This window comes from Nanorana parkeri, unplaced genomic scaffold (assembly GCF_000935625.1).
Source record: "Nanorana parkeri isolate BGI_ZX_2015 unplaced genomic scaffold, ASM93562v1 scaffold380, whole genome shotgun sequence".
Classification (NCBI taxonomy): domain Eukaryota; kingdom Metazoa; phylum Chordata; class Amphibia; order Anura; family Dicroglossidae; genus Nanorana; species Nanorana parkeri.
The window spans coordinates 507,407-532,316 of record NW_017306648.1 but is presented as its reverse complement, the minus strand read 5'-3'; the positions used below and the strand labels follow the sequence as shown (position 1 = coordinate 532,316).

General features: G+C 45.0%; 1 protein-coding gene and 1 long non-coding RNA gene across 2 annotated transcripts in view; one reads left to right on the top strand and one right to left on the bottom strand.

Moving 5' to 3' along the window:
* Positions 1 to 11,125, bottom strand: part of LOC108789237 — a 28,064-nt gene extending 16,939 nt beyond the window's left edge. Inside the window, exon 1 of the long non-coding RNA XR_001941385.1 lies at positions 11,056 to 11,125. This is a non-coding gene — a long non-coding RNA (uncharacterized LOC108789237). The remainder of the gene's footprint in view (positions 1 to 11,055) is intronic.
* OTUD5 (OTU deubiquitinase 5) overlaps positions 11,060 to 24,910 on the top strand; it is a 27,364-nt gene continuing 13,513 nt past the window's right edge. Inside the window, exon 1 of the mRNA XM_018559198.1 lies at positions 11,060 to 11,156. Within this exon, the coding sequence (XP_018414700.1) occupies positions 11,120 to 11,156 (37 nt within the window). The 5' untranslated portion in view covers positions 11,060 to 11,119. The remainder of the gene's footprint in view (positions 11,157 to 24,910) is intronic.

The window sequence follows — 24,910 nt, the reverse complement described above, 5'->3', positions numbered from 1 at the left end:
CTGTCATGGCGCGCGCCCCGTGTGTCCCCGCCCCACTGTTCCTCCCACCAATCCGTGCGCAGGAAGACACCCCATCACGTTGGGTAGGAGGAGGACGTTTTGCGTAGTGACGGCGCTGCCCCGGTCCGGTGGTGGTGTGACGCAGGCTCGGTGGTGTCCGGTGAAGGTGACCGATGATCGTGACTGTTTTTCTAAAACAATACAGACTAATGATTTTAGGACAGTGGTGGAGTGCCAGGGCCCAGTCCCGGCTGCAAAAACTGGGTCCCTGGTAGTTCTGCCACTATACCACCAGCTAAAGAGTACAAATCCCCGCAATACATTATACAGCAATGCAGAATAATTTGAATCTACATACTCACCAGGGCTATGCGTGGGGTCTGACCTGGTCTGTGCGTGTGGTGCGATCTCACCATGGCTGAAGGGGCAGTGGGAAGGAGATGTGTGGCCGGACCTGCCCTATAAACGGCTGCTGTGAGGACTCCATCAAGAGCGGGACCATACAGCAGCCGCTTCCATCTAAAAATTTAAAGTGCTGGTATGGGCTTTAAATATCGGAGCATGTTCACCAGTAGTCGTGAAAATGCACCGTATCGGCACTGATACCGATACTGGTATCGGTGCATCCCTAGCTATAACTGAGGATATCATGGGGCATGTATGGGAGGGTAGAGGTGTTGTAAGGTGTAATTGAGGGTGTCTTATGTGGGAGTGAGGTAGGAAAAGGGTATAACTGAGGATGGGGGAGAGGTGCGGAGGGGTATAACTGAGGATGGGGGAGAGGTGCGGAGGGGTGTCACAGGATGTTGTGTGGGGGAGAGGTGCGGAGGGGTGTCGCAGGATGCTGTGTGGGGGAGAGGTGCGGAGGGGTATAACTGAGGAGGTTGTGTGGGGGAGAGGTGCTGAGGTGTATAACTGATATAACTGAGGATGCTGTGTGGGGGAGAGGTGCGGAGGGGTATAACTGAGGAGGTTGTGTGGGGGAGAGGTGCTGAGGTGTATAACTGATATAACTGAGGATGCTGTGTGGGGGAGAGGTGCGGAGGGGTATAACTGAGGATGTTGTGTGGGGGAGAGGTGCCGAGGGGTATAACTGTGGGGGAGAGGTGCACGGAGGGGTACATGTCATTGTTTCTAACTACATGTGTGAAGTGGGGGATGGGTAGAATGTCATTGGAAAGTAAGAGGTATGATGGAGATGTACTGGGTCTGGCTTCTAGAGGAGAAATAAATCCCGGGGAGGGGATGAAATATGTAATTGGGGGTTATTCGGAGTCACTGGGGAAGTCCTATGGGTTTTGTGATATGTTGAAGTGGAATGTTTGGAAGGGGAGTGTGCTGCTGAAAATGACTGATATGGGGGAAAAGGTTACATTGGGGGATATTGTCATTGGGAATAGAATGTTGTGCAAGGTACATCCCTCCTGTCATATGCTTACTTGTGCCCATCTCTTTCCCATTCTTATGTGTGACTCTATCTGACATGTATGAGATGACTTGCGTTGGGGAATTTTGTACCTCTGAGACTCTAGCAGCTTTTATGTTTCATGAATGACTTCTCCAGTAATGTGAAGTTCAATCCAACCCTTTATATGTAATGAGCACCCAGAGATGTTAATCATCTTCAAGGTTCTGGTGTTTGGATCCGTGGATTGGTGATATAACTTGATTTCCGGCATGTCTCTATAATCCTGCATCTGGAGTTTCAAGTAGCAGCCAGATTCTTCCTTCATTTTCCTGTACTAAGTGATTGGACCGAGACGCAGGTTCATAGAGAAAAACATTCCACCATCCCGATAAATGAGACCTAGCTCTAAGGCCTTGTTCACACCAAGCGCGAAGCAGGTGCAGAGCAGATCAGTTGCAGACCGGATCAAAACTGCGTCCAATGTATTCCAATAGTATTTTTTGCTCCAGTTCACATTGCAGCGTGCACATCGCAGCAGGCCTTATTTTACCTGCTCTGGATCTGCAAATGCATCAAAAACGCATGCAAATGCCTGGAACGCACCGAAAGCCCATTTTAAACTTTTTTTTTATTTAGCCAAAAACACATCTAAAAGACTAGCGTGCAGAAACCTGACCGGATCTGTTCTGCACTTGGTGTGAACAAGGCCTTAGTCTAGTGTGTAGCTTACAAGTTCAATATGTACAAATAACAATTATGTTATAGCAGACGTAAAGATTTCCATAAAGAAGCCAACCTCAATAAGCTGGGAACCAGCAACCATGCAACAGTTCTCTTCCCCCTCAGAATATATAATCCAGGAGCATTGTTGATATAATGGAGGAGTAGGCAACATCTACACTCTGGCAATGGTGAGGTGAAACTAGATATTCCATCATGTCTCTGCCTCTGCTGTCTATGCCCCCACCGGAGGTACTGCCCCTTTCTAACCTCCCCACGTTTTGACTTTATATACATTTTAAATTGCTCTAAGCTCAATAGTTCATATTTTCTGTAACAAGTAGCAAAGGAAAGGGTTACTTTATTATAGATACATAGGATCGGGCCCGGCACATGTTCTCTGGGTGTGTTGACCACACAAGTGCCATTTGATATTTGATATTTGTTTTTTGTTTTTTTTAGACACATTTCATTTGTAAGGCCTTTAGTGATGGGGAGGTTACTAATAATACCCTCCCTCCCTCCCTTTAATTGAAGTGTTTGCCCGGCTGAAACATGATTAGTATTAGTTGTTAAAGTTTGAAAAATGGCTGCTTGCAGCAGACCTGTCATGGGAGAAGTATGCATGCTGCTGTTCTGACGCCTAAAAATGTTAGTTGCCTTCCTGACATGTTGATTGATGCCTTGGCTTCAGTATGCCGAGTGACTGGCCCAGTGTAAGTATAGAGGTAAAGAATTCACACTTTTCTATTGCCGTATGCTTGTTCCAGGGCTGCAACTTGAACTATTGTATCCAGAAACAGCCAGGCAGCTAGCAGTGGCAGCATGTATATTGCTCGGTGTACTGTGGCAGCATGTATATTGCTCGGTGTACTGTGGCAGCATGTATATTGCTCGGTGTACTGTGGCAGCATGTATATTGCTCGGTGTACTGTGGCAGCATGTATATTGCTCGGTGTACTGTGGCAGCATACATATTGCTCTGTGTACTGTGGCAACATACATATTGCTCGGTGTACTGTGAGATTCTCACAGCCACAAACATGACCCCCGGAGAGAGATGCATCATGGGATCTGTAGTTTCACCCAACGCTTGAGGGCTTGGAGTTTGGCTTCCCCTGGTTTAGGTAGTCTGTAGTTGTTTGGACCATACATGTAAACATCAATTTAAAGCAGTGGTGGTTAACTTTTTTTACTATAGAGGGCCTCAAGTACTGCCCCTGACATCACAAAAGACTGCACATAATATTAAGGCGTGCATGCTACCGGGGCTGGTCGGAGCCGGTGGGAGACTGCGGGCTTGCTGCGGGCTTGCTGCGGGCTTGCTGCGGGCTTGCTGCGGGCTTGCTGCGGGCTTGCTGCGGGCTTGCTGCGGGCTTGCTGCGGGCTTGCTGCGGGCTTGCTGCGGGCTTGCTGCGGGCTTGCTGCGGGCTTGCTGCGGGCTTGCTGCGGGCTTGCTGCGGGCTTGCTGCGGGCTTGCTGCGGGCTTGCTGCGGGCTTGCTGCGGGCTTGCTGCGGGCTTGCTGCGGGCTTGCTGCGGGCTTGCTGCGGGCTTGCTGCGGGCTTGCTGCGGGCTTGCTGCGGGCTTGCTGCGGGCTTGCTGCGGGCTTGCTGCGGGCTTGCTGCGGGCTTGCTGCGGGCTTGCTGCGGGCTTGCTGCGGGCTTGCTGCGGGCTTGCTGCGGGCTTGCTGCGGGCTTGCTGCGGGCTTGCTGCGGGCTTGCTGCGGGCTTGCTGCGGGCTTGCTGCGGGAGCCGGTGCGAGACTGCGGGAGCCGGTCGGAGACTGCGGGCATGCTGCGGGAGCCGGTCGGAGACTGTGGGCGTGCTGCGGGAGCTGGTCATAGTCGGATTCTTTTATTTCACAGTCTTGTATAGAAACAAGTTTTTATGAATTCTATATATACACAAGATATATTTGCTCTATATAGTGCATTAGATCTGCCCGTTCAAGCTGCTGTTTCCATTTCCCATTTAATATAAATATGTTGGCCAATGTCTTTTATTTCCACCTGTACTTCTTTACTGTAGCTCTGTATGAGGCAGTGTCACTGATTTGACTACTAGAGGACCTACCTAAGAATTTTAGGTTCTGTGCAGCTGGTCTTGTGTTATACTTGCATGCGCCATTCCTATACCTGCACATTGGGCAGTAAATCAGCATTTTCCTCAATCTTTCAGGACAGCAACCTAAGAGATGATTGGTTCCTCCATCTAGTGAAAGCAACAAATGTTTTAAATCCCCTTCACTGCTTTGTCCCTCCCGGTTTTATTGCATTTCCTTTCTGCCCAGGAAACTATCAGTAACACCACCTTCAGTTTGGCTGTTCCGGTCAGTGGTCCCCTCTGGGTTTGAGTTGTCCATTTGTACCTTCCCTGTGGCGCCAATGGTTTCCCAGCATCGTGGGAGGTTCTCTTCCACCAGTGAGGTTCGGGTACAACTCTTCCACCTTCTTGTGCCGCTCTCTTGGCTGCGAGGTGCACGAAGAGGCACAGCCCGAGGCACATTATACATTGTTTTCGGCACTGCGGCTTAAGATGGCCGTACACTTGTAACTTTTCAATGAGAAAATAAAATGCGTCATTCTTTTGGCCACATTGAACAGTGTGGATGGGGGAATCTCCTCCGCCGGCTATTTAATTCTGACAGTCGGTGCCCACAGATGTCAATATACCCAAACTGTGACTGCAGCTGATTGGCCCGGCTCCTTTGAAAAAAAAGTAATTTGAAAAGTCAATGGGGTGGTGCCCACAGGGACACCCACAGCTTGAATTTGGGCCAGAAAGCTGTAATACTGAACCAAAAAGTGATTTCTCAGACTGGCATATGTATCAATCACAAGAGTTTCTGAACAAAACTGCCACAGCGGTAGCCAAACTTTGTCCCCTTCATCTCTGGTGAAAACCCCATTAGGTACTAAAAGACTCAGCAGCCATAGACATGACTTCTAGGGGCAGAAACATGGTGGGATTTGTAGTTTCACAGCTGACGTTTTGCTACCCCTATTCTAAATCATCATTTTTTTTATTTTATTTTTTTGGAGAAGAACTGTTGCCATTGTTCCCTTTTTCAGAATGTGACACTGCTGTAATGCTGAGCTTCGGGTATTCATCAACAGCCTCCCATAGTGGAGTGCTCTGTGCCCGATTTGTCCAGTCATCAGGCCTAAGGCTACATTCACACTATAGTCTGAATGTGCATTTTGGGATTCCTGCGGCAAGAACCTATGAATTCTGCGGCAAGAATTCCAAAAATGCCGCTTAGAAGCGGCCGCTGTCACCCATTCAAGTTAACGATTGGGTGACAGCGGTCGCATTTGAAAGCGGTACTCCACATGTGTACTCCGTATGTGATTCGATTACATAGGCTTAGGAACAGATCTTTGTTGCTGGAAGCATCTATCCCATGTCCAGGGTCACTGATCTATTGCTAACCACATGTAATCGTATCACATATGACTACATGTGGAGTGCCACTTCCAAATGTGTCCTCTGTCACCCGATCATTAACTTGAACGGGTGACAACTGCCGCTTCTAAGCGGCATAAAGGTTAATTTAGGGATTCCTGTCACATGGGGCTGGGGAACTCCTTTAGAAAGTCAATTTGGGCGCTACTGGTGGATACTGTCAGCAGAGGAGTGAAGTATCGGCACCCTATGCCGCTCTTGGGATTATCTCTCTCCATCTCTTCAATTCTGAACTGCAGCTAAGTAGGGGATAACGCAGAAATCATTGTATTCAGGGGTAAAAAAAAACATCTTAATGGACACACAACTGTATGAAATTGTGTTTTTATCTCTGCGGAGCTCAGATTTTTAAATTGCATCTAATTACAAACTAATGTGAGCAGCCTCATGGAAGGGGAGAAAGGGAAAAAGAGCTGAGAAAGTTGAGGATAGAAAATCTGTTCTCTTTTTTTTCAAAAATGTTCAGTTCTTTTTTCATTTATATAGTAAAAAATAAAACCCCCAGTGGTGATTAAATACCACCAGAAGAAGGCGATCTGTCCCCAAAAATTGGTATAACATTCATTTCAGTACAGCGTTGCATGACGGAATAAATGTTAGTGAAAGTACTGCAGCACTGAATACTGAAAAATGGCCTGGCCAGGAAGGGGGGTGTGAAACCCCAGTCAGAAAAATTATTATAACCAATTCACAGAGCCAGTCGCCCTTTCTGAACATTCTGTGGGAGTAGGTGCAAAAATGAAAGTTTTTAGATATATTTGACCTGAAAAGAAAATGTACTGCATGTAATACTGCATTATGGCCACTAGATGGAGTTGAGGAGCATAGGAAATACTTCTTTTGTATACTCCCCAGCTTCCATCTAGTGGCCAAAATGCAGTATTACATACATTTGACTTGAAAAGAAAATCTATCTTGCATCTTTGCACAGAACGAATGTTCAGAAGAATCCGCAGGGCAAATGACTTTGCACAAAAATTTACTTAAAGGAGAACTATGAGGTAAGTGATTTCCACTCATCCTCATAGTTAGAGCCAACGTGTGATGAAAAAACTGTCACAGGTCCGCTCCATTGATCGGTAAATGAGCAAAAACATACCGTCAGTTGCTCACTTCTCGATCATATCTATTCAGAGAGCCGTGGTTGTCAGTCACCGCTCCCCGCAGGGATTCCCCTCTCCGATCCTCCAGCGCTGAGTGCAGAAACGGACGGGGGAGGTGTGGGCGTAGCTGGCTCTGCCTCTAGATAGGCAGAGCCCGCTGTCAATCAGCCGGCTTTGTGGATCTCGACAGTATTGTCGGGATCTGTCCCGGCTGCGGCACTCTTAGTATATAGTGAGCTATATATTCCTGCTTTGGGTCAGTTATTGTATGTCCTCGGGAGGGTTTAGTATATGTCCTCCTGTGACCCTTAAGAGAACTAGGGGATACAAAGTTTACCCCATAGTTCTCTTGTAAGGTGACACATCTGCATTTCATTTTCTGCTTTCAGTCTGTCAGGCACTTTAGGGACAGAAAATCCATACAGTTCTCTGTATTCTGACAAAGACAAGGTGGGTGAGTGACAGATGAAGATGAGCATGTCATCCATTTTCAGTGATGCTGATATGGGATAAAATACATTTTTTTAAGGTAGTAATGCTGTAAGTATGCGCTCTAGTCTTCAATCTGATGCCTGTAAAGCCCATCAGGAATCCTGTGCCCGGGGTGTACTCAGGGCCTTGACTGCTGCCCAAGTCAGGGTTAAGCCCTGCCTATGTTAACCATTTGTCAGATAAGCTCAGCAGCATTGAATCTGGTGATGGGAGCCCATTTTTGATGTCAGGCTTCCAGATGTTTTGTTTTTTTCTTCTAGCGGGGTTACAAAATATAAAAAACATGACCAGTGAGTTGGTAATGACTGGCTCGGGTACCTTTTTATACCATGTGTCACATTGTATGGTAAAGTTCAGGAATTTGTAGTAGTTTTCTTTTCCATGAATGTTCGCCCCTTTATTATGTTCTGCTTTGTTTTAGTGTAGCTGCTGACAAAGACTTCAAAGGCTCCATGTGATCTGCTATTTTTTTGGAAGCTGAAATTATAACTGCACTTTATATCTAAGGCCAAAAGGTGGATTTTCATTTTGGATAGAGTAGGGTTAAAATGCTGTCAAATTTTTTTTTTTGCCATCTGTCTTATTGAGGAGATTTTTTTTCACTTCCTGTACTGCAGACCCCACAGGAAGTGAGAGGGTATCTTTCCAACGTGAGAGAGATCCCATCGTGAACCGGGAATAGATGGCCCCTATTGAAAGATTTTCCTCTATTTCTGTTCTGGTGACAACTCAGAATGTTGGAACAAACATAGAAATACCTTGCCGCACTCCTTACCGGGAAGCCCCAAGTTAAATAAGGGGGGGTGCTCTCAGTGACCACGGATGGCGCCGCCAAACAGTACAAAATAAACGGATGTCACCAGCACACCAATAGTGTTGGAATCCAAAGTGTTCGTTTATTGGAACATCATGTTACCAGAATAAGCGCTTTCGGGGGCCACGCAGGGTCCCCTTCATCAGGCTCAGCAATGACTGATGGTGATTGCTGAGCCTGATGAAGGGGACCCTGCGTGGCCCCGAAAGCGCTTATTCTGGTGGCATGATGATGATCCAATAAACAAACACTTTGGACTTCCAACACTATTGGTGTGCTGGTGACATCCGTTTATTTTTAACTCAGAATGTTGGACATACCTACTGTCACAATCCTGGTGACATTGGCGATCAGGACAATTAAAGAGAGTGAAACGCCTCAACAGGACACACAACAATTAAAAACCTGACCGAGGTTCTATTCCCCTCACTGGCTCTGTTTACATCCTGTGTTCTGTTAGTAGCCCACCACTAGATGGCGATGTTTGGAGGTAGGAGACCTGCTCTGCATTCAACTGAATGGCATGCTTTTCTTTCTGGAGCAGGACATACTCATACTCTGCTGACCGGATTACAGGAAACAGGACTTCTAATACTTCATCATGGTGGCATTTTTAGATGCTGTAGAAGTAGGTACAGATGTATAGTTCACTGTGAAAATGCCCTTGTACGTACAAGAGAACTATGGGGTAGCCTTTTTAGCCCATAGTTCTTTTAAGGGTCACGGGAGGACACATACTAACGTCCTCCCGTGACCCAAAGCTCAGTATATAGCGGGCTATTTACTGAGAGCGCCGCAGCCGGCCGGATTCGGACAATACAGTCGAGATCTACCCAGTTAGCTGATTGACAGCGGGCTCTTCCCCGTCCGTTCCCACTTGGTTTGCAGCGCTTCTCCCTCCCTGTTTCTGTTTGACTCACCTATCGGTCGGACACCCCGGTCCGTATGCTCCTGAAGCCGCTCAACTGAGCAAGTACATTCAGTATTATACTTCATAGAACCCCCCCAGATCGAGCGCTGTATCTCGGTATGCTGTTCTTGTAACTTTCCATCTTCCCCGTCCGATCCTCCAGTCAGTGCTGGAGGGGGGAATCCCTGTGGGGAGCGGCGTCTATCAGTCACTGCTCTCTGCAGGGAGACTATCAGGAAGTGAGCGGATCGGCGGCATGTTTCTGTTCACTACCCGTTCTATAGAGCCGATGTGCAACAGTTTCAATGTCACACATCGGCTCTAACTATGAGGATGAGTGGAAATCACTCGCCTCATAGTTCTCCTTTAAGTTCTATCTGAATAGCCTAATCCACACAAGGGTTAACTAAAGCGTTTGCTACATGTGAACAAATCACCTATAGCGGTCATCCCACATCAGGTAATGCTGAGCCATGTGCACTAAACGCATGTGTATGAGGCCTCAGTCTGGAGTCACATCACATCTGTTAGCTTGCATTGACAAGCACTTGACTTGGTGTCTGTTTTTAAACGCATTGCGTTGCATTGATTCATCACAGTAGGAGCCAAGATACTTTATTTTTCTTTCCTTAAGGTGTATTGCAGCATGCTGTGATGAAGGAAAGGAAGGTTGCTGTGCCTTGAAATGCAGCAGGGATTCCAGCTTGTCATTGCATGAGGCCTGCGTTGAGCAATGGAATCCAGCAGATGTGATCTGAATGGGTCCTATGTGTGTTTGTAGCTCCTAGTAGCCAGCCACATTCCAGCTGTCATTTCTTAATTTTTTTTAATTCGGCACCATTGTTTGGATTTGCTGTATATGTCTGTGTCACCCACTAGGTGGAGCTCATTGGCCGATGGAATCCAAAACAACAACAAACATGAGATCAGCAGGAAGCATGCTGCCTGTCTAGTGACAGCTCATAACAGATGGAAAGATTATATGACATAGTAAAGTTCTTATTTCATTAGAGTTTTTTTGTGCACACACAAGTGTTGAATCTCCTCTGTTGCTTATGTTTCCACGTGCGTCAAACATTACCTAGATCTAGTGTTTCTGTACCTGGGTTGATGGAAGCCTCAAATCCCTACTATGTTCACTGTTGCACTATCAGAGGGGAATTTATCAAAACCGGATCAGTTGCCCAAGGCAACCAATCGGCTTCTTTTTTCAGTTTAAGTTCTGAAAATTGAAAGTGAGAAGCTGATTGGTTGCCATGAGCAACTGCTCCAGATTCTGTCTGCTCCAGTTCTGATAAATGTCTCTGCTTATGATGCATTGACCCCGAGATTTTCTAGTCATCACACAGTGACATGAAAGGACAGGTTGTCGGCTCTCCCAATATCAATGCATGCCACTCCTATAATCTGTTTAGCTTCTCCTTGGCCTGGGTTTTTGCCTCAGGGCTGGTACGTGTGCAGTGAGGTCCTTTACAATTGGTGAAAATCATAGTAATCACTGGCACTCCAAAATTCCTTATGTCGGTTGTTTTTTATTGGCATAGTCAAGGTAGTCTTACAATGTATAGCAATACATTGCTAGAGATAGTCAATGTAGTCTTACAATGTATAGCAATACATTGCTAGAGATAGTCAAGGTAGTCTTACAATGTATAAGTCAATACAGCAGAATTGATGTAAGGAATTTTGGAGTGCCAGTGATTACTACGATTTTCATGGTGCCATCCGCTTTCCCTGTCCCCCCCACCCAGGAGTATTTGGGGGTTCATTCCGATCAGGAGTGCAATGGAACTCTGAAAAAAAAAAGTACTTGAGAACTGGTCTCATTGTGCAGCTCAGACTGAAGTAGGTCAGGTGGCTCAAACTCCAAATACTCAGGTAGGCCCACGACTGGGAAGAGTTCTAGCTGGGTAGAAGCAGTGGTTGGTCAATACTAATACTGTACAACTGTAGAACCTCAAATATTTTTAATACCCTTATTGAATAGGAGGGTTCAATTTTTTTCTTTCAAGTTGCCTGCAAGCCCACTTGTGTGGCTCATGGCTTCCTGGGACTTGTTGATCAGCAGTGGCAAAACCTGTCATTATTTAGATATGCTAGTCTGACTTTACATGGACCCTCTAATGCAGCTGTGTGTCTTTACCTTCCAGCAGGAGCACTGGTTTGCAAAGGCGCTGCAAGAGAAGAAGGGATTTATTATTAAACAGATGAAGGAAGATGGCGCTTGCCTATTCAGAGCTGTTGGTGAGTGCTTTCTGTTTGTGTCAAACTTGTGTGGATCACTGCCAACAGAAGTCCATGGTTTTTCCAATGCAGGACTTTAAAGAGACTTTGTCACTAGAGCAAAGGGGAGCAAGCTACTGAAGGTGTGACGGTACCTCTGGGTGCCTGCTCATACCAGCAGCAGCCTCCCAGCCTTCCATGAAGTGTTGCTAAGCCTTGCCCCCACAGATTTGGCTGTGGAGGCTGCTGCAGGTTTGCAACAGTTTTTTCCCTTTTCTCCCTAGTGACAAAGTGTCTTTTAAAATATGCCTGTCGTGAGAGAAAAGTGGGCTGCCATTGCTGACCTACTTTAGAAAATGCTAGTTGCCTGGCTCTGTCTGGTTTTAGTAGTCTGTGAGTGACAGACTCACTTATGCAGCCAGTAAGTCGAAATTCCTCATTTTTATATTTGGGTCACTGAAGACAAAACCTCAGCATGACAGCCAGGCAGCTTGCATTCTCAGGAAGAAAGGTCACCAGTAGTAGTTTTCTGTTCATTGAAGGGGATTTCCAGAGTAAAGTAAATGTTGCTGACATTTCAGATTTTTCTTTCCATGGTAACGGTCATCCCTGGGGGTTTCTCGGACATAGATGTGCAATTAGATTTGAGTTTGCAGCTCTTGCATGATACCATGGTATTCGTTTGATCTCTGCTGACCCTCGGGAAGAACAAAGGGCTTCCAGCAGAAAGTTCTATGATTTGCCTTATAGGTCCTAGCTCTGGTAATATTTGTAATGAAAAGTAAATTCAATGTATTGCTTGTCTTTTTCTTTATGTGCACGCACTTCAGACAGTTCCATAACCTTCAACCACCATTCACACATTTTACTATGTGGATTCAACTGGAAAGTGTGATTCCTGGGTGGAAGTTGTGTAAGTCTTGAAACATATCTAAATCAAAACCCCAAATCCAAATCTTTTGCAGCTTATCAGTCCCTAGATGTGCTGGTTTCATTCGTTTTCAGACTAAGAACATTTATCGCATTCATAAAATACCTGTTGATCTTGCCAGAAATGTGTCCTCGTCACTTCCCCTGAGCTTAAAATATATGGAAACCCCAACTATGAACTTATTTGCTCCCTTTTTAGTCTGTTAAAATATAACATTGGAAACATTTTGTAAGATCGGATTGTGCAAAAAACCTGTTCCGAGCCATGTGGTCCACACTTCCTCTGTTATTCCATACAGCCCGCCTAGTTCTTTATCTAGGAGTTCAGAATAATTGGGCTTTATGTTGGAGTAGGAGAGTGGGAGTTGTTGAGTAGATTAGTGAATGACAATACTCCCTACACGAAATGCTGTGTGGTGTCGGCCCACAACAGGCCATACATGGATCACTTTTCGGCTGAAACGCTGAGTTGGCCAACATTCGAGCTGGCACCACCTGGCTTGACTAAAGTCAATTTTGTGGCTGGATGGAAAAATATCAACCAAAGAGTAGCTGCAGTGAATCTGCTGCAATCTCTGTTCAGTTGAGCCAGCTGTCAGAACTAGAGGTGAACCGAAATGCAAAAAAAAAAAAAAGTCGAACCGAAAATGTTTTTTTCTAACTTTTTCAAATTTATTTTTATTTTTTACTCTACTTTTAGCTGCTTCGGAGAAATATTAGGGATCTAAACAGAACCCTGATATTTCCCTTTTTAAAATGGAAAAAATCTATTTTTTTGTTTTTTCTGCAGCCTCTTTTATAAATGAACAGAAATCCTCTGACCGTTCATTTATAAACAGGAGGTGATGTAGATCACTTCCCATTCATTCATAATTGAGGATACAGTACACATACTATGTCCTCAATTATTTGCAAACATTTAGCGATCACTGATCCGCTGAGTGTTTGCACCGCTCTCCTTCCTGACCGCTGTCACAGGAGGGTGAGCGGGGCGGGAGGAGAGCTCAGCCTCCTGTGACAGCGCTGGCTGTCTCCACCCACACCGCTCTGCTGATCTGTGACAGGAGGCTGAGCGGTATGGGAGGAGAGATGCTGGCCGCTTACAACGTTCTCCTCCTGCAGCGCTCGGCCCCCTGTGACAGTTTCTCTCCTCCCCGCTGGGACACAGAGCAGCGCCCAGCAGGGAGGAAAGAAAGCAGGGATGCGCCGCTATATTGGCAGAAAAATGGCACTTTCGGCATTTAGCCAAAAGTGCCATTTTCGGCCGATTATATGGGTGCATCCCTAGTCGGAACACAATAGCCAGTAAGGGAGATTCCTCCAATCAACATTTTTTAGCACACTTTGGGGAATCAAAGATTTCTCTCATTCAGCCCTGCGGTCTGAACCAGAACAATCTTAACTAGAGACACACCGATACCGGCTTTTCGGTATCAAGTACGAGTACTGATATTTTGCTTTCGGTACTTACGCTGGCATGGAGCTGGCTTTCCGGGCATTCAGGAAGTTGGGCGGCGGATAGAGACATGCTGCCCAGCTTTCTGATTGTCCGGGAAGCCGGCTCCATGTTGTTTGGCCAGGAAACCGGCTTCCCAGCCAATTGGCATCGAGCCGGCTTCTCAGCCAATCCAGAAACCGTGCAAGGAGTAATGACCCGGCTTCCTGAGTTTCCAGGCAATCAGCATCAAGCCAGCTTTCCAGGCAATCAGCCTCGAGCCGGCTAGATGCTGATTGGCCGGTAAGCCGACTTCTCAGCCAATCGGCAAGAAAACCGGCTGTGCAGCCGGTTCGATGCTGATTGGCTGGGAGGCCAGCTTCCTAGCCAATCGGGATGGAGCCGGCTTCCCGGACAATCGGGAAGCTGGGAGGTGGGTCATTACACGCCGCCCAGCTTCCTGATTGCCCGGGAAGTCAGCTCCATGTTCCCCTACGGCACTGCCGGTCAGAGGAAATCTTCCTCCTCTGACCAGATGTTCTGATATCGGGAAGGTATTGGAGCATTTGGGTGAGTACTCGCCCAAATACTCTGTATCGGCACTGATACAAGTATCAGTGCATCCCTAATCTTAACGTGCATGGCCAGCTATAGGAGCTGAGCGCATTTCTGGCAGATCATCGGGTATTTTTCTGTACTTGCAGGGTCTTTAAAGAGAAAACACGGGGCAATGTGCATGTATTGCAGAGATGTACTGCATATGCTTTCTTTTTCCTGATTTATGCTTTAAAAGCACAAATAACCTGATTTTTATTGTGTAAACTACTATACCCATCAATCTACCATGTATTGGAGATGAACAAAAGCAGGCATGTTTAACGTCCAGTCTCAGTGATAGTCATGGCTGCCCCTTAGATAAAATGAAGAAAAAACTGTAGACAGGAAGTGTATTATTTGAAGTATTACCAGGTGAAAATGAAAAGAAAATAAAGCCTGATGAGGTAAGCTGCAATGTATGACCTTTTCGGTTTTGGGATTAGAAGTCATTGATGATATTTAAAGTCAGAGCTTTATATTGCTAACTAATGAAAATACAAAATTCTGCTGAAGTATTCATCGCTTTGCAGGCACATGTGACTTTACATCTGTGACTATGAACATTTAAACTATATACATATTCTTAAGCAGCAGACAAGCTTTAAAACATTCAACCCGGAACCTATCTAGCTGCTTTTAATGTAGAGTTATTCATTCTCAAAGATCACAACAAAGAACCTAAAGTTGTCTGGGCAATATAAGTATCTGCAATGAAGTCAGCTGGTCATTTTAGAAACACCCGCTGTCTGGTCACATTAGAGATCTGAGGAAGAAAAAAAAGCAAAGGTTTCAATGTCTGTGTTGTGAAATTTGAAACTTAACTTCTCTACAATGTTTATAGATGCAGAGGTAAATGGGGGCTTTTCTTAAAGTGCATTTACTGCTTGTTCTGAATATGTTTACTGCATGTGATCTTGGCACAGCTTTACTTTAAGGGCCTGTTCCCACCTTCTCGTTGCGGTAAGGCACGGCAACACGTTACCTGGGTTGGTGCAGTGTGGTTCCATTCATTCATGTGGCACACCGATGCACTTTACTGGAAGATGAGCATTGCAGCGCACTGCCAATAAATTGTGCATGTATGTCCATCTGAAGGATTGCAGGGGTGCCATTTAGAATGAATTTAACATGCATTCTTGTGTGTTGCGGTAACACGTGTTACAGCAACCAGATGGTGTGAATGGGCCCAAAGTCTAGATGCATATAAGTAACCAAATTTAACTTGTGCTTTCTGTAAGAATTGTGTAGGTTATATATCTTTCTGTGTGTGTGAAAATTGAACATTTGTGTTTTTTCTTTTTCATTAAAAACTTCTGTTCTGAATTAAAGGTTGAAATGTATTTTCAGTCAATAAGTGTTCTATCCAGGCATTGCTGTAGTTCACCAGTTTACCCCACTCTTTTATGTTTGTAAGTCGGTAATCTGAGAACCCCTACTTGTGATGCAAGACAAAATGTCCCAGACACACCTACTCACCTCCAGAAAGCAATACTTAGAAGCGTCTCACAGCCACTCTGGATTTATGAGGGTGAATGGTAACACAGGAAGCCAAACAGAGAGTAAGTTACTCAGCCCAGTCTGTCAACCTATGAGTTTTTTTTCTGGATTCTGTGTGCTGTGAATGATTACAAACTTGGCTTAAAGCTCAGGTGATGCCTTAGTGCAAAGTCACACAGTTTAAAGTAGTAGTGAAGTCTAGCAAGCAGTAGATATATGCAAAAACATTTAAAAAAAGTTGGCACATAGTTAATAACTTACCTCTGCCTGCACCGCTCGCTCCCGGCTGCAGAATTCAGCTTCCCAAACGGCTGTGCAGGAGGAAGTGTGTGCAGGCGCATGCACACTCGATTTTACTGGTGGAGAGACGGTCTATGTGAATGCACGCAGCCGGGAGCGTGCACACCAGGCAGACTCCATGGGACACAGGAAGACATAGAAGTCTGCGCTGGATCAGACAACTGCACCACCGCTGTAGGGACTGTTGTAAACGAGTGGAAGGAAGAAGATGTTCGCATCAAGAGGCATCACATAAGGTAAGTACTTGAAGCAGCATTGGGGGAGGGTGGGAGAGATTGAAGCCTTTAATGTCACTTTAATTTTCTTTATAAAGCAGTCACAGCCTGAGTAGAGAAGCCTGTCCCCTGCCAGCATGCGGCATAGAAGCATCCCTGCTTTCTGTGTGAAAGCCGTTGTCTCTGAGGAGACCTAACAAACCCTGCTTAGTCAGACCTATAGCTCTGCAATCATCAAAGCTCCCTGCTGATTGGAGAGCTCTATCTCTGACTCCGGGGGGGGGGGGGTTTGACCTCTGCAGAGAGACCGCTGCTTTCACACAGAGAGCCAGGTCCTTCTCTGCAGCATGCTGGCAGGGGGAAGGTTTTCCTACTTAGGCTGTGACTTCTTTCTATAAAAAAAAACAGCTTTAAGACTATTCCCCAATTCTTCCACTTACCCCCCCCTTCCCCTTCTCTCATGACATGACCTAATATAAAATATATTGTCACCAGTCACAAGGTCAGCGGCTGCAGCAGGACTGTTGTGTCAGACATTTGTTAGCAAGCCAAGAACTGCCTCAGCACATACATGACAGCCCTTCTGGACAGAAATACAGATTAATTCATTGTCGGGGAGAACTGTGATCTGTGTTGAGAGGTAATAAATATCTGTAAGTGTTTTAATTTTTTAATAGGGGTGCTTGCAGTGATGGATGGCGCCGTGTACAACAGTCAATGAACGATAGAAATCACCAGCTCTCTCCGTAAATGAAATTCAAAAAAATTCAATTTATTTGGACTAAACGTCACACATCGCATAATCCAACGTTTCGGGACCACGCATGCTCCCTTCATCAGGACAGAGACCCTTCGTGGTCCCGAAACGTTGGATTATGCGATATGTGTGACGTTTTAATTTAATTTTTTTGCATTTTTTTTATGCACAGTATAGTACATGATGACTCACTGGAGCAGAATGGGAGAGAGGCTGCAGGGACCAGTCTAACAGCCAGCTGGCTGCGTGGTTCAGGCGAGTGTATAGCCCCACTGCAAGGGTTAAGAATATTTCTGCCCAGTGTTGTTCTTTTAAATGTCTGTGATCTTGGCTACCTCTTGGAAGTGGCTATGAAGTATTTGGGTGGATCTAGGGCGGCTCCACTGACTCAGCATGTAAAATGCTGATTAAATGACTCGGCTGTGGAGAAAGTGGAATGATCTGATAAGAGTAATGCTGCTGGGCTCCAGTAGGGGGCAGTAAAATACATGTAAGTGCCAGGAATCTGTTGAGCACATGTGTATCTGTTGTGTTTACTTCATGCACATTGACTCAGTGGCTGCTGCTGTTTTTGTTGTTGTTCTGCTATATACAGTATACACTGATCAGCCATAACATTATGACCAGTGAGGGGTAATGTGAATAACAATGATTATTAGATTACAATGGCACCTGGAAGTGGGTGGGATATATTAGGCAGCAAGTGAACATTTTGTCCCTGAAGGACCAAATTGTGATGGCCAGATGACTGGGTCAGAGCAACTCCAAAACTGCAGCTCTTGTGTGATGTTCCCAGTCTGCTGTGGTCAGGGCCTACTTGAACTTGTCCAGTGAAGGAAAACCAGTGAACCGGCAACAGTGTCAAGGGTGGCCAAGGCTTATTGATGCATGTGGGGATCGTAGGCTTGCCTGTGTAGTCCGATCCAATAGAAGAGCTATCGTAGGTGGCTGAACACACCAGGTGGAATTTATCGAATCTGGAGCAGTTGCCTATGGCAACCAATCAGTTTCTCTCTTCAGTTTGTTCAGTTATGGTTTGAAAACGAAAGGGGGATGCTGATTGGTTGCCATGGGCAACTGCTCAACATTCTGTCTGCTTCAGTTTTGATAAATTCCCCTCGCAGTGCATTGCCGTTTGTAGCATTATGGGGCTGCGTAGCGGCAGACCAGTCATGGTACCCATGCTGACCCCCCGTGTTCACTGCCAAAAGCACTTGTAATGGACACGTGAGCATCAGAACTGGACCACAGAACAATGGAAGAAGGTGGCCTGGTCTGATTAATCACATTTTCTTTTACATGATGTGGATGGCAGGATGCGTGTGTCACTTACCTTGGGAAGAGGTGGCACCAGGATGCAGTATGGGGGGAAGACAGGTCAGCAGAGCTTGATGTCCCCTACACACGAATTTGGTCACATCAGATATATCTTAAGTGGTTGCATATAAAATGACTATCACTGTTAAAGTGATCCTGTGCCAAGATCATGCACATTCACATGTATTTACATATCTTGGACGAGCTTTAAACACATTTTATAACAAGCCCTCATTCATCTCTGTATCTGTCAGCATTGTGAAGAAAAGTAAAGTATCAATAATCATTAAATAGATTTTAATATGATTAATTTCTTTTAACATTTCAAAATGGATTACAGCAGCTGACCCTCTGTGCCTACCTAGTGTGCTACTTCTTTCAAATCTTGCCTCTCTTCTTGGTTGAGGTGGTCTAAAGTTGGATGCCACAGGTTGACTGGTCTTCAGATGGCTCCATTGCTTCCAAGTTCCTACGGAGCCATGCTTACATGTGTGTTCTCGGGAGACTGACGCCAAGCACTGACACTATGGCGCTGTCTGTGCTGACAGGCAGCCAGAGACATGTAATTCTAAGGAGGGGAGAAGCAGGAAGGGAGGAATAAGCAGGGCACATGTGTACAGCGGCTGCAGTAGTGGTGGAATAATGGGACATGTAGCCTTGAGGAGGGAGGGGGAAGTGTTGCGTATGTGCTCCCCAACCAAAAGTTCTGGAAACAACGCAGAGGAACCTGGAGGCTGCTGTAGTGAATAAAAGACAGGTAAATGTTCCTGGACAGTTATTTAAGAAAGCGTTTATTTCCCTGCACGCAACTGGTTTATACAGGTGTTATGAAGGCAAAAATGTGAGCTTGTAGTTCTACTTTAATTCGTAATTAAAGTTCATAACAAAGTTACCAAAATCCAAGCTCTTTCCCTATTCTCTGTTGCACCAGAATCTTGGCAGGCTGCGGCCTTCAAATGTTAATACACACAATGTGTTCCTAATCAGTAAAAAAATGCACTTTAGAAACTTTGTTTTGATCTTTGAGAATGAATAACTTCACATTAATGGCACCTAGTGAGGTCAGGGATGGCACATTCTTAAAGCCCAACTCCGGACACTAGAGCTGCAGCTAACGATTATTTTCAAACTCGATTAGTTAGCCGATTATTAAGATCGGATAAAAAATAAAATACATTTTTAAAAATGGCTCCAGTGATGGGACTACTAGTTTGTATTGAGATTGCAGTCATCCAGGAGCAAGCTTGGAGCGGTGGAAGTTAAAAAGAAAAAAAAAGTGTGGTGTGCAATATAGTGAAATGGAAAGTGTAAAATTATACAGCAATGAATGCAGAATGGCACCGGCTATAGAGGACTACAAATCCCAGCAATAGTACATTATAGCTGGCGGTATTCTGCATTGCGCTGTATAATGTACTATTGCTAGGATTTGTAGTCCTCTATAGCTGATGGTACATTGGTCTGTATATTCTACAGCACAATGCGGGCGGGTCCGGCAGGGGCGAGCGTGAGGTGGTGTGGCGCGCAGCGTGTGTGGAGCCGTGAACAGGGCCAACCAATCGGAAGCCGATTAATCGATGATTGAAAAAGTTGACAACTTTTTCAATCATCGATTATGTGGATTAGTTGTTGCAGCCCTACCGGACACAATACACTAACTGCAGTTCAGTAAGTTGTATAGTCCCTTTGCTGTAAACAACCCTGACATAATAAGATCTTCCTCTTTCCGCAAATCTTAAGTATACCTGCATCTGGAATCCCAGCTTCCGCTGAACTTCAGTGCCGGCTCTAGCTGTGGTGCTAAGGTCCAATCTCCAGCTTCCCTCTATACCTGGCCAGTCGCAAAACTGAGCCGGGGGCCATTCGCCTTGTCTGGGAGGAGAGGGTTGCGGAGATTTGCCCACATGTGTTGCAGCCGGAGCAGGCATGGAAATCCAATGAGAGCCGGTTCAGCGGGAGCTGGACTTCCACCCTCTGGTATACTTGAGATTTGCAGGGGGAAGGAGGAAGATTTTATGACAGCATGGAGTGTTTACAGCAAAGGGACTACTGTATACAACTTGCTGAACTGCAGTAAGTATATTTTGCCTAGAGTTGGGCTTTAAAGTTTTTTTACTGATTGCTAAAAATATGTTTTATGTCCATAGTTGGGCAGTGGTGAACTTTGAATATAAACTTCCCCCCCTTGTGCAGGGTTTACCCAGTCATTTACATGCATGTCGTCAGCTTCCTGTTATGTATGATTCTGCCTATTACTGGAGGAGGGGAGTTTTCCACCTGTTCGAATAATTTCCAGACCTTTCTAAATGTTTCAATTTGTGTAATTGCCCAGATAAGGCTCAGGAAGCACACCTGACATCATGGGTTTTCTGTTCACGTCTCACTGCCTGTAAATCCCACAGAAAGAGATTATTTCTCCCATGTGATGGTCACGACACTAGTATTGTTAAAACTGCAGCATTTAATGTGGCCTGTGTCTAGAGATAATTGGTAATCTATCAGCGTGACCTATAATTGCAGTGCCGGTACCGGTGCCAAATAGTGCTCAGCATTATAATACAGACATAAAGCTGCCTGGAGGTGAATGATTTCTTATCATACAGGATTTATATAGCGCCAACAGTTTGCACAGCGCTTTACAATATAAGGAAGACATTACAGTTACAATACAATTCAAGACAAGATGGTAAGGAGGGCCCTGCCCGTGAGGGCTTACAATCTAAAAGGGGAACCCCAATTATGGTGGCTGTGATGCCCTTGTATGCAGACTTCTGCTTTATCAGTGTGGTTAAGCGGCTTAGCTTGAAGAGAGAAGTACGTTGCAAATATTTTTGCCAGAGAGTCCCAAGTCTGTCAAACTTCAAAGCAGCATAAAGTATGACCCTGTTTGTTACAAATATACCATACCTGCATTGTCTATCAATCTGCTTTGGGATTTCAGCTGCTCTGCATAGAGCAATGGGGGGTTATCTAAGGTTGCAGGTAATTACAGATTGCCCCGTCTTAAAGTCGTATTAAACTCTCTTTTCAATGGCATTTAGTAGTCATGTTTCCAAACAGCTGGCTACAACTGTCTCAGTTCTGCTTCCCTGAACTTGCTGTCCAGGGTGAAGGTTGGAGAAGCGAAGAGCAGGGAACAAGCCTGTGCCTATGTGTTTGATGGAGACACACACAGCTTACTAGCACACATAAGGGTGGTCATAGGACCCTGCAAGGGAAATGAGCCACCCTAAAACAGGAAGTCAGGACCAACTGATTCTTCTTTAAACCAAAACTTTACTACATCAAGGAGCAGCATCCATTGTAAGCGATTTCATCAGCATTTGAAATAGCTTAAAATCTGTTTGACTTTAACCCCTTAAGGACCAGTGACGTCCATAGTACATCACTGTCACTGGGCCCGTTTAAACAGGCTCCCGGTGACTAAAGACTGTCGTCTTTACAATAGAAGCGATCAGGCGACGGCTACGTTGCCCCGGACCGGCTTCTCTGGTGTCGGGGGGTGGGGGATTAAGCTGGGCAGGAGATGGGCGAACCTCGTCAATCCCCTCTCCGTACTATGGGACCGGGAGTGATGCAGATTACATCACTTCTGGTCCCATATCTGTCAGTGCTGGGCGTCTGAAGCCCTGCAATAAGCTATTGGCACGATCTGGTGTAAAGGTGATACTAGGGGTCCTTTGGACCCCCAGCATCAGAGTACCAGTCACTGCCAATCTGCTATCACATAGGGGGCTTGTAATCCCCCTATGTGATAGCAGTTAAAGTAAAAAATAACAATAAAAATGTTTTAAATTAATATTAAATGAAATAAATGTAAACATTTTAAAGGCCCCCGCGAGCACGCGCGTCTTCGTGTAAACATGCTTTGGGTGCGCCTACAAATGAAAACTATGAACATGCTACACATTTTGGGTATCGCCGGCCGCGCACGCCGGAGAGAGAGCAATAGTTCTAAGGCCAATATTTGTGCGTATCTCTAAACTGATGACCTGTGGGGGCTTTTAAATCGTCATCTATGGACTTTTTGGGGTACTGAATTTTGTCGCAGTTTCACGGACGCACACAATTTTCAACCTGGGCATGTTGGGTTTCTATTTACTCGTTGTAACCTCATCTTTTATATTTTATTTTAAAAATGGGTATTTCATTGTGTTTTGGGGCACTTAAGGGCATTGTTCACTACATTTTGGGGTTTAATAATATGTTGCGCTGATATCGTGCAACATAAAAATTTTAAACTGCCAACATTTTATTCTACAGGGTCTTGGCTTTTAGAAAATATATAATGTGTGGGGGGGTTGAAGTCCTTTTCAGGCCTAAAATGTGGATTATATCATAGGTACAAAAAAATATCACTTTGTATGATGTACACAGCGCTAAGGGGGGAAATGAGTGAAAAATTACACAAATGGAAAGAGCTGATGTGAAAAACTGAATAATAAAAACTAACCAAAAACAATTGAATTATTTAAACAATGGTGAAAAAGGATCAAATGCCCTTGGACGTCTCGCAAAAAAGTGAGCGTGAATAGTTAATAAACAGGATGGAAGGAGCTAATATAATCTAAATTAAATCAATTGAAATCCTGTGCTCCGGAAAAGGTGAAAAGGGTCAAATGACCTTACGAAATCTCACACCATGTGAGTGTAAATAATATTGAAATCCTGAAACCAATGAGAAAGTGTTAAAAATAATAACCTAAAATAAAAATTCCCTAAAAGATTAGTAAATCCAGACCTACTGGTTGAGCGTGTTCATGCAATTTTGGGGAAGTCCATGACCAAAGATCCCATAGAAGCCCTTTGTAAACCACCTGTGGTGTCCAATAAAAGCCAATCTAGTAATGACAATCTACAAACACATACTTCTAGATAATTGCCGGCTTTGTATTCTTTGCATTCCTGATTTCCCTTTTTTTCCCCAGTCTTCTGACAGTGGCCATGTTTACTCACTACTGCATCTGACGCACACGCACTTGCCACTACTGCATCTGACGCACACGCACTTGCCACTACTGCATCTGACGCACACCCACTTGCCACTACTGCATCTGACGCACACCCACTTGCCACTACTGCATCTGACGCACACCCACTTGCCACTACTGCATCTGACGCACACCCACTTGCCACTACTGCATCTGACGCACACCCACTTGCCACTACTGCATCTGACGCACACACACACACTCTTGCGCTAACCTCCACGCATTTTCTGCCGCTGCGCCAGATGAGCTCTCTTGCAGACACGCAATCTTGCTCTCTTCCCCGGCACCTGAAAGCCAATCTACAAAGTTGGCTAGAATTGGCTCCTGTGATAGTTTATTCCATATTTTAGCAGCTTTTGCTGTCTGGAGGTTAATCCTCCAAAGCGTGCGTTATAGCTGTTAGTGCAAAAGAAAAAAAACTTGTTTCTTCCATACATCCATTTCTGTCATGTTTCCTTTGCTCTCTGCAGTGCTATCTCAAGCAATGTTATCAGCTCTGGGTAACCTCCAAAAGGTTACCTCTGTAAACTACAGAATACTACCCCTCTGTTATGGAAAAGGGGGGGGGGTGTTCTGCAGTCCTGTCCTAGGTTTCGTTGTAGATCCAGTATAGGCATTGTCACCCTGAATATGAAGGGAAAAACCCTGCAGCCTCTAAGTACTGGTAAGCTGCAATATATTATGTACTTGAGTTTAGATACACTTTAAGCATTCAGGTTACCACACATTGGATCGATCCAGAGCCCCCATCTGTCAGTTCCTGGAATAATGTCGATTTTGATTGTAACAGCTTTAAAAAAACAAAACAGAAAACACAAAAGCTTCCGATTCCCAGAAGAGTTCTGTGTTTATTATTTTTAGGAATCCCCCCCCCCAAATATCTAGAAAAGAACAGAGAATGTTTGTAGATAAACCCCTGATTTGGTGATTGAATAGGAAAGTGACGACGAGAGCAGTTCTATTGTCTGTCACTGGTGGAACCTGTAGAGCAAACAAATGAAAATAGAATTCTTCCGATACTGTTTACTTCCTTGTGAATTGACCGGGTTTTTTTTCATGATTCTTCCCCTCTGTTATGTTGTAACAAGAAGATCAGGAAATGATTTGTTAGGGAAATGATTTGTTGTATAACAAGTCATTCTTAAATGTAACCCGTCCAGTGAAATCTTTGGTTCTCTAACCAAAGGTTTGAAAGTAAACTAGTGATAGTATAACTGGCTGAAATCTGTCTTTATATTCTCTTACAACACTTTTCTGCAAATCAGGAGGAGGTCAGACTGAGAGGGGGGCTGGACACTGAGACACGGGCGGTATTCTCAGAAACCTGTCAGTTTGATATGTTTCAGTCAATGGGAGCTGGAGTGGGAGGTGTTTTTTATAGCTTTATAGGAGGTGAGCACAGGGAGAACCTTTTAGCAGTTAGGTCATATTTTTTCAGAATCCAATAAGTAGATACAGACACAACTACAAAGTTGAAATGGGAAATGATGGCATCACCATATGCAGTGTGTGAATCACAAAACCAACTTAACAGATGACTGTTCCTTTGACTTATAAAACAGTTGGCATGTATGTATTGCATACCCGGAGTTGTACTTAAAGACCCTGTCACTCTGCCTTTTTAGGGCAAAGTGACTGCATTTTTTAAGGGCATCCCCATGACCCATATGACACCTCCCTTGCATGCAGGGGCCAGTCGCCTGAACCCAAAAACTTTCATGTGATGACCCTTTGTA